Source organism: Alexandromys fortis, unplaced genomic scaffold (assembly GCF_014885135.2).
Source record: "Alexandromys fortis isolate MF-2015 unplaced genomic scaffold, M_Fortis_MF-2015_v1.1 scaffold_57, whole genome shotgun sequence".
In the NCBI taxonomy this organism is placed as follows: Eukaryota; Metazoa; Chordata; class Mammalia; order Rodentia; family Cricetidae; genus Alexandromys; species Alexandromys fortis.
Genome location: NW_026067941.1, coordinates 2,347,804 through 2,358,012, shown reverse-complemented (window position 1 = coordinate 2,358,012; position 10,209 = coordinate 2,347,804). Strand labels below are relative to the sequence as shown.

The 10,209-nt window shown below is 40.7% G+C and overlaps 1 protein-coding gene across 2 annotated transcripts in view; it reads right to left on the bottom strand.

The window, feature by feature from the left end:
- Exoc4 (exocyst complex component 4) overlaps positions 1-10,209 on the bottom strand; it is a 739,210-nt gene that overhangs the window by 144,558 nt on the left and 584,443 nt on the right. For both annotated transcript variants that reach the window (XM_050147958.1, XM_050147959.1), the window contains one exon: positions 3,072-3,227. In XM_050147958.1, the coding sequence (XP_050003915.1) occupies positions 3,072-3,227 (156 nt within the window). The remainder of the gene's footprint in view (positions 1-3,071; positions 3,228-10,209) is intronic.

Genomic DNA, 10,209 nt, shown 5'->3' with positions numbered 1-10,209 from the left:
GGGAGGCGGGGAGGAGGCGGAAATTTTTTTTTCAATAAAAAATTATATTAAAAAAAAAAGGAGTAACAATCTGTTATACAGATCACTTCTACAAATCACTAGGAAGACCCCTCACTCAAAATATAACCAAAATTAAGCAACAGCTCTGAAACACACACACATACACACACACACGTGTGCAAATCATGAATACTAATACATACATATATAAAAATACAGAGAATGGCCCAGCATCAGCCATAAGAGAAATGTATAATAAATGACATCAAATTACCTAGTGCTCACATTAGAATGGCTGCTATCAAAAGATGGAAGATACCCAGTCCTGATAACACATAGGCCAATGGAAACTCAGACCACTCTGAGGATGCAAACTTTTAGGCCTACTCTGCTTCTGATTTTTTCTTAAGAAACTTATTTTAAGTTGCATGTGTGCGTCTGTGTGTGTGTGAGGTGGGGGAGATAGTGTGCCAGTATGGGTGTCTGAAGAGGCCAAAAGAAGGTGTCAGATCGTCTGGAACTGGAGTTACAGGCAGTTGTAGGTGCTGGGGATAAAACTTGGATCCTCGGTAAGAGCAGTTTGTGTTCTTAATGGCTGAGTCATATATTTCAGGCTCCTTAGGAATACTTTAGAAAATTGATATTGTGGACCCTTAAAACTTGCACACACTATTACCCATCAATTCAAGTTCTAACATATGTCCAACAGACATGCATACACATCTCACTCCACTTAACTGTTGGGGAATATTACTTTAACTATCAAGGTGTGTTACATTTGTTCATGCTGCATTTGCTTAACTATGGAAAGATGTGTTGCTGTTTTACCTTGCCTGCCTATGGCACTTGACTGGTCTAATAAAAAGCTGAACAGTCAATAGATAAGCAAAAGAGGGATAGGCAGGACTGGCAAGCAGAGAGAGTAAGTAGGAGGAGGACTCTAGGCTCGGGTAGAGAGAGAGGGAGAAATGGAGACACCCAGGGCCAGTCAGACAGCCAGGCAGCCACCAGGCAGACATGATAGAATCAGGAAAGTAGGACATATAGGAGGAAAGAAAGGTAAAAAGCCCTGAGGCAAAACATAGATGAAGAGAAACAGGTTAAATTAAGTTACAAGAGCTAGTAGGACAAGCATAGGATAAGGCCAAACACTCATAACTAATAAGTCTCCATGTCTTTATTGGGGAGCTGCTAAATTTAATATCCTACAACTTTCCAATTGTAACTATATATAAGCTAGTATCAGGGAAATTTTACCTACTGTCAGTGAAAAAAGCTATATAGGTGTGGAGAGCTAACTGTATGAACAGCAAAGACACTGTCTGTATCACTTACTTTCTGTTGCTGTGGTAAAATACCATGACCAAAAGCAACTCATGGGCAGAAGAGTTTATTTTGGTTATGGTTGTTTTGTTGGGACCTCTAGCTCACTCCTGCAGAGTCTGGGAAGCCCCATCTCTCCCCCTAAACCCTGTCCTTTCAGAGAATCTCCGACAAAGAAAAGGTGCCATAAACCCAGTTCTGCATTCTTGGCGTCTCTGGCAGCTCCTCCCCGAAGTTGCCAGAAACCCAAGTCCAGGCCTAAAGCACTCAGCTTTTGAGGATACTTGGGCACATACCCAGCTTGTGGTGGATACATTATCACCCCTTGCCTATAGGCTGTATAAGTCCCTACTTTAGTTTGGGTGTGTGACTTCTGCTTTGATCTCTGGGGTTGAAGAACTTACATAAGACTTGCTTTGCTCAAATAAACCTGTTCTTTTACTTTTTCACTTCAGCTTGATCTGGCTTACTGTGTAGGTTGAGAAACTTATTATTGCGATACAGAAAATCTATTAATGGTTCCAGAGGGAGACTTCATGATGGCAGGAGAAGCATGGCAGCAGAGGGCAGTTATAGGAAGCTTAGAGATCACATCTTCAACCACAAACACAAAGCAGAGAGAATGAACTGGAAGTGAGACAAGCCTATGAGCTCTTAAAGCCTGCTCCTGGGCTGTCCCTCCCAACCCCAAACAATGCCACTAACTGGGGACCAAGTATTCAAATACCTAGTATATGGGGGACATTGTCATTCAAGCTACATTGTCTACAGTTACAGTTTCAATCTACATTCGGACGGAGATGAGCTACTGCTTCATCAGAAACTGAAAATAAGATCATGGTCCTTACTTTTAAAAATTATTTAATTTTATTTTTTGTCCTTTGCTGCTTCTTCCTTTTGTGTGTGTGTGTGTGTGTGTGTGTGTGTGTATGTGTGTGTGTGACTCTGGGTCTCATTGTCCAGGCCAGCTTGGAAATCGCTGTGTGGTGAAAGGGGACTCCAGACCTTCCTGCCTTCATCTCCTGAGTGCCTTGCTTTCCCAGCTCTTGGTCTTCGCTTTTTAAAAGTGTCTTTATTTTATTGTACCATGTGATGTTTCACTTAGACAGACAGGAGATAAGAAGAATGAAGCCGAGTCTAACATGCTAAAGCACTATGGCCATCACTTTTCTACTGTACACAGTTCAGTGACGACATAAGTGAGAACAGTTTACTCTTGCAAGGCAGACGTAGGAAAATGTCCAGTTCATCAGATTCCATGGGTTAAGTCAATAAATTGTACAAAGACAAATGCTGAGTGATAAAGTTAAGAGAGAGACCTTACTTTTGTCAAAACAAATGGAAATAGCAGGGACAATACAGTATGTGTGAATGAACATGGGAATTACAGAGCATGCTTGCAGTGTTTGACATACTCTCAGCTGAACTTCATCTTACCATCAGTTTGTCAAGGGACAGAGTCAGTAGTGCTTTGCAGAATGAATGAATGGACAAAGGACTGTATTGTACCTGTACATAAGCTGAGGCATGCTGGTTCAACTTGGCAATGCTTTGGTAGGGTTCACAACTCCTCCTTGCTGACATTTGAGCCCAAGGTACACTTGCATCAGAAAGGAAAACAGATTTTTCAAGTTCAAGCAACTGCTGCTTGATCTTTAGAATCAGCACCATTTCATCTGAGAAAGGATTTGCTGAACGCATGGGTTTTCCTCCCTCTATCTAACGTAGCTTAGAAAGTAGACATTTACCTTATGAAGTCTTCTTCTTCTTCCCTCTTGGGCCTCAACTGTTTGGGCTGAGCCATGTTAGTCCAGTTTGGCAGTGACTTCAAGAGCCTGCTGATGTCGTCATCTTTCGCCCACGATGCACTAATGACAAGTTTCTCTTCTGACTGGACAATGCCCCTGAAAATGGCCACAAAGAAACGGACACTTTAGCACCACATACAGTGAGTGTTTTCTTCTGCTTTGCTGTAAAAAAGATGGTATGGCCACCTCTTCTTAACAGTCCATCACCTGTCACATTGCTGGGAAATGACACCCCCAGGTTTCAGTTTCCAATTTGTTGAATAATCATAAGCTGACAATATTGGTTGACCATCATCTTATGATTGTTAATACCTTATGTTGAACACAAATGTATGGAGAGTTTGGGTTGGACCTTTCAAGAAATATTCAGAAAATAAAAAGTAGGACAATCATATTTTTAAAATGCTATTTAAACGACAAAACAGTGGCATCTGAAAGGTGATGTAAGTGTTATGATAGACTGTTCTCTGACTTCTTTGGTTTATGCTACCCATTAGTTCTATGAGAAGGTAGCTTTTGGATGATGGACAAACATCCCTCTATTCAAAGCAAACCTACTATCATAAAGAAAGTCTGCACCCCAAATGTCAGGCAGGGAAAACCTTTGATTATAGGTAACTCTACTGGGCTTTGGCTACTGACCTAGAGTTGACAGGCTTCTAGTCCTTTAATAGGGCCCATGGGCTCACTATTAATTCTGCCCTTCCCAGAACGTTCCTGAAAAGTCACCTTAAATGTTCAATTTCCAACTTAATTAAAAAGACTCTCTTTCTACTCAATATTTCTGCTACCATAGCTGATTTTAAGGGTCTAAAAATTCTCCTCAGCGGTCCTTCCTGACAGAAGTGACATTTACTTATGGGATGTTCATGAGCTGGACATTCTTCTGATGATGATTAAGTCTCCAATCTCTGGAGTCTTCTTTCATCACCGGCAAGGATATCTTTCAGTGCTAAGAACCATGCTGAGATACAGCACACATCTTCAGATAAATATAAACGGTGCATACGTACCTGTAGGAAAAGTGCCCTGACCCAACAGATAATTTACTATGACAGACAAGAAAAGGCGAGGCTCACAAACCTTGACTCGTTGCAGCCTGACCCTTTGGTTTCCTATTGCAACAATAGTGCCCTGGTTCTTTTTAAGTAAGACAGCTTAGGAGAACTATGGGTGATGGCTGGGATTTTTCTAGCTCACCTCAAGCAGAGGTTTTCAGATAAAAACTGTGGTCAGAGATATAAACTCATGACAGCATCATACAGCATGATACCCCCACAGATTTCTAACATCCCATTGCAGGCAAGCCTTGAATACTCTTTGGTAGTATGAAAATGTGTCTCTGATCTGCTTTCTCTCCATATTTAACTTAGTGGCCATTTAAAACATTGGTCTTATAGATCCTCATTGCTCACCTCTAGATCCTTTATATCTGAGAACAGAGAGCACACTTTACACACTTGAGTTTCTGTCTTCAGCAGCATATTCAGATAAATATTTTCCTTTGTTTCTAGTTATCCCTCTACTTAGGCTCTTGGGAATCCCAGGCCATTCTTGCTCTTTCTTCCTATATTTCACGTCTCTCCATGACATAATTCCCTAGTCTCTGTTAGTTTTCTAAACCTGACCCAGAATCCCTCTCTTCCAAAGTTCTCGTCTCTCTTTAAAAGCTTTCCATAGAATGATTGGCCGGAGCATCCTGGCCGCACCCAGGGATGAGCCCAGCCCGTGTATAACTTCTGCACAGATTAAATCTCCACCTTTGTGTGTTGCAGGAAGAATCATCTTTTTCTTTTTTGCCTCTACCTGTAGTCTGATACCAATGTGGTCCTCTCAGCATCAATCCTTACTTGTTCCTGTGGTTTTTAATTCCTTTCCATTCAGGAAATATGGAGACTTAGTTTCTTTTGAGTTTGATTACTGTTCAGAAATACTTCTAAAGCTAAAGATTTTTAACAATTTTGTAAATGTTAACCGGAAAAGGGCTTCCTAAATCTATTCTCTCCACATTTTTGACAGGTAGTTAAAATTTAGTCTTAAGCCAACATTATCCATATTTGATTTAGTGGCCATTTAAAATATCTATCTTGTAGATTTCTCAAACCAGCATTCCCATGTTAACCTACCCTATTGGCATGTCTTAAATCTTGAGGCTCTTTGACTGTTCTGAAGTTTCTAATGTTTTTATTCCTCTTTTCTCTTCTACATCTGCTTATTCTTTTTACATCATTCCCTCCTGGTTCTATTAGTGCAACCAGAACCTACTAGGAAGCCAAAGTGATAGTTCCTTTCCTGTGCCCACTCCTTACATGCAGAGTCATTCAGGCCAATGCATTCCTCACTTGGGCAAGCTTGTCTTCTGCACAGACTGGTGATTCCTCCATCACTTCTCACTCTGGTTCTTACATTTGAAAGGTTAACTAGAGGATTCTTTGTTGACAGTTTGTTTATTTCAAAGCAAACGAATGAAAAGGAATTCAGTAATTTTCATTTCTCTCTTCTCGTTAGACACCTGGCTTCCCCTATTCTAGCCATCCTGTAATTCCAATCAAGAATATAGTCTTCTTAATCACCAACAGTGACCACATCCTGTTAATTCCATGTCTTTAATATCTTATGAATAGTCATTTCCTGTCTAGATTCATTGCCACTAATTGGCATTTAAGCCCTAATCATTTCTCGTGTGAACTTGGCAATGACTCAGTAACTTGGCACCTTGCCTGGAGTTATGAGATCATTAGTTGTTCTTATCATGGCAGAAGGGTCATCTCTGTAAATTAAAATACAATGCTAGTCCCCTCTTCAGAACCAGACAGCAGTGTGTGAACATCTACCTGTTCTGTGCTACCTCCTTTGTCCCTGCTCACTACTCCAGGCCTCCCCTACACAGGCTGGCATGCTGGCTAGACATCCTATCCAGAAGGATAGTTCCAAAGTGGGAGGTACTGTCTCCTCTTCTTTACGCTATCATATCCTGTTTGCATGGTTTTACTCATTAAAGGTTACTTTGGTTCTATCCTTGCTATTACTATGTGTATCTTTTTGTGTCCTGTTGTCCTTAAGGTAGAGGTTTTGGTCTTGACTGTGCACTAGAATCACTTAGGGAAGCTCTTAAAAAACAATAACAACAACAAACACACAAAAACAAACAAACAACCCCCCCCCCCAGGATGCCCAGGGCATATCTAAGACTAAACAATTCAGAACCTGGGCGGGGGGAGGCAGCATGTCTGGGATGGAATCTTTAAATTTCTCATGCCAGGGTTATCAATATCTCTCCTCTCACCACTGCTTTTTTTTTTATTTAAACAATCAAACTAGGATCACAAACTGAGTGTTTTGAGGGTTCTTAACTGCTTGTCAGTTTTCTTAGTACCTAGCATGATATGTATAAAAATATAAAAACTGAACAGGAGATAAAAATACTTCTGGCACTAGTCTAGGTAACTCATTCATCTGAGGCCATTTTAGTGGGTTTCTTTTCCCAGTCCTTAACTCAGACTAGTCACTAAGTCAGTGGTTTCGGCCAAAGCACAATTTACTCTATGCCTCTCTAACTCACTAGGATCAGAAGCCGTGAATAATGAACATGTGTCTCCTCTAAAAACTCAACAGAAGCAAAGTCCTCACACAGAAAACAAATGAACTAAGGAGCAATTGTTGACAAGCCTTGCCCTGCACTCCACTTCCTTCTAGGTGGTCTATTTTGTAGAAAGCCTCTTCAAAACCTTGCTTTCTCTGTGAGTTTGTTGACCATGACATATAAGGATTTCTCTCCTTGGAAAAGACACAAAGCAAAAGCCTTTGCTTTTGTATGGGTCGCCTACCTCTCAGTATTTCATTCAATCAAAGAAACTCTGTGGGTTCCACCTGCACATCAGTTGTCCTTTTAGGTCCTAGAGCACATTTCAAGGTTGTCACTTTTAATGGTTTCCAGTGTTAAAGAATAGTATTTTGTAATGTGCGTAAATTATTTGCAATGCAAATTTCAATGCCATACCTATAAGGAACCTTGGCTGAGTAGTTCAGTTCCCTTTAGAGACCCATTATAGGTGAAATGCTATTTTGCAGATTTAGAAAGCCAGACTCATTTTTCCAATTCTTAAACCCAAGCCTGTCCAAGGAAAGTGAATGTATCCACACTTGTAAGAGGGTATTATACATTTTGGATAGTTGTTGCTACAATCTTCTATTTTAGTACTTCATGGAACAAAAGAAACAATATCTAAGATAGTCATTGTGTTAAAGGTACTCAGATTATTTACTTAAAAAATACTGCTTTTAAAAGTTCAATAATATATTACTACCTGGTATCATTTTATTAAGAAACAGTAATCTTAATTAATCCAATTGTTAATATATACTGCTCTCAAAAGACAATATATTAATTCATATTGGAATAAAGACAAAGCCAAAAAAGCAATTCCTATTACTTAACTTGAAATACTGACATCTTGTAGGAAATAATTACCCTAAAGGAAATTTTTCATTTAAAAAACTGTCTTTATTAATTTTTCATTTAGTAACGAAGCAAATCAGGTGGGCTATAAAATTCCAGGACATATCTAAACAGCTTTAAAAAAGGACCCCAGCATTCCCAACAAGTATTCTGGTAAGGGGAATGGAGTTGGTCAGTCCAACCTGAACCATAATCTACCAATAAATTCACAGTTTGATGGGCAATGGACAGAGCCATCTGTGTGACTACTTGTGCCCTTCCCAGGGGAGAGGAAAATAGGTATGTCTCTTCAAACAGGTGATGGGGTGCCATGAGAAGAGTCTCCCCTCCAGACATGGCTGAGTGGATTTCACCAGAAAACATCTGCTCATGTCAACTGGCTCAGACGCACGTTTCTTGCACTGAAACAATTAGGAAGTGCAAGTGTGCACAGTCCCTAGACACAGCTGGGGTGCTAGGGCTTTCATTAGGTAAGCAACCAGGGGCAGGTGGGGCTAATTGGATTCAACTGTTTTGTGACAGCCCAGACTGAATCTTCCAGACACTTCAAAGCTAGAAGCCAAGTTAGACAAATGAACCAAGGACAAGGTTAGCTCAAATGAAGCTGCCGTGTTAGTCCAGTTTATAGACTAGCAAGGCTTGAGCATGCATCAAGCCAAACATCCCCCAACCAAATGATAAAGATAGAGATGCAGGAAGAGTTAGAATCATGCTTCAGAAGAAAACCAAAGAAAATTAATGGTTCTAAAATACTGGTTACTGATAGATTCTGTGAGAGTGGAAGTCACTGTCGTCTGTTGTGTATCTACTATTGAGCCTGCGGGTTTCCCTGGATAGCTCCAAGTCCATGGTAACACAGGCCTGGTTAAACTCAGTGGATAACCAAACAAAACAGACAGACATGAATGTGAGAAAGAAATTTTCGGGGTGGGCAAGTGAATAGGGACGGAAGACGGTAGGGGTTAAGTTATCAGTGTGCACTATATATGCACAGGAAAGTGGCAAAGAAAAATACAGTTAACTGGAAGAAGAGGAGGAGGAGACTGTAGAAGAGGGAGGAGGAAGATAATAATGGTAATAATTGTCATCATAATAAGGTTGGACCATAGTACTTAAGAAGAGATAGACATATCAGTAGGTCTTCCGGCTCGTCCCAGAGCTGTGGGTGGCGGGTGTCTTAGTTAAAGTTACTATGGCGGTGACGAAACACCATGACCAGAGCAAGACGGGAAGGACAGGGTTTATTTCACTCGCAGTCCACATCACAGCCCATCATCAAAAGCCATGTGGACAGGAACTCAAGCAGAGCAAGAACCTGGAGGCAGGAGCTGGTGCTGAGGCCATGGAGGAGTGCTGTTTACTTGTCTTACTTCCCAGGATTTGTCCACCAGCCTAGGGATGGCCTCACCCACAAAGGGCTGGTTCCTCCTACATCAGTCACTAATTAAGAAAATGCCCTACAGGCTAGCTTATAGCTGAATCTTATGGGAGCATTTCCTTGATTGAGGCTGTACTCTGATAACTCCAGCTTGTGTCCAGTTGACATAAATAGAACCAATACAGGGTGCCTACTTCTTCCCAGGAGACACAACCTAAGAAGTATGGGGTGACATTGCACACAGTCCACGGAAACAGTTAAGAGGACTCTAGGGGGGCTAGGGTTTGAGTGTTTGCAGAAGGTAACTCTTGGAGATAATTTAACAACAATCTTCAAAGAGGTAAGTTTACACGATACTGTTAATAACCGACTGACTTTTTAAGGAAAAGAATTACACTGTAGCATAGGCAGTGGAGGAAAAATTAATGTGAAATGTGTTCCAACTGTCAATGTTCATATTCAAATACATTCTATGTTTGAATATCCTTCAGATGTTTATAGAAAGACAGACCAGGTAGCCCCCTTTTAAACTTCCCATGTCCTCTCATTAAACTTAGGATAAAATCCAAATCTCTGGTTTTAAGGTCCTTTATCAAGGGCTCTTAAACCTGGCTATATATTAAAATACCTGAAAAACATTTAAATATATCTATCAGGCTCACAGTCAGAAGCTGGGCCTGGACTGGGAGGAAAAGTGCTCACACCATTCTACCGTACAGTCAGAGAAGACCTGGGAACTGAGTGCTGGCTGGCTCCTAGCCCATCTTGTCACACGGGTGTCTGTCTCTGCCTGGAATGTCTTCCTCCTCTCCACAGCCTTCCTTCCCATCCTTCCCAGCCGAGTGCAAGCATCAAGCCTCAGGGAGGGCTTCCTGTTCCTTACTTAGAAAACTTGATTTCGCTGTCAGATAATTCTTATTACTGGAGCCCACTTTTCTTTCTCGGTCACTTGATCATTATCTGTCTCCTTCCATTAGAATGGAAAAGCCATGCTTGCAAGAACGAGCCTAACAGATTCATTTCTCTAAGTTAAGCCCTCAGTAAACCATTGCATAACCAATTCTTTCATATTATAAATCGACAAATTATAATTGTATACATTAAAATCATAGAGTACAAAATGATACTACAATTTCTGACTATAACATGAAGCAAACTAACACATCCACCAATAAGAAAAGTCATTTTCTTGAGGACATTTCAAACTTATCTTAATGACTCTGAGTTGTAATTGTTTACAA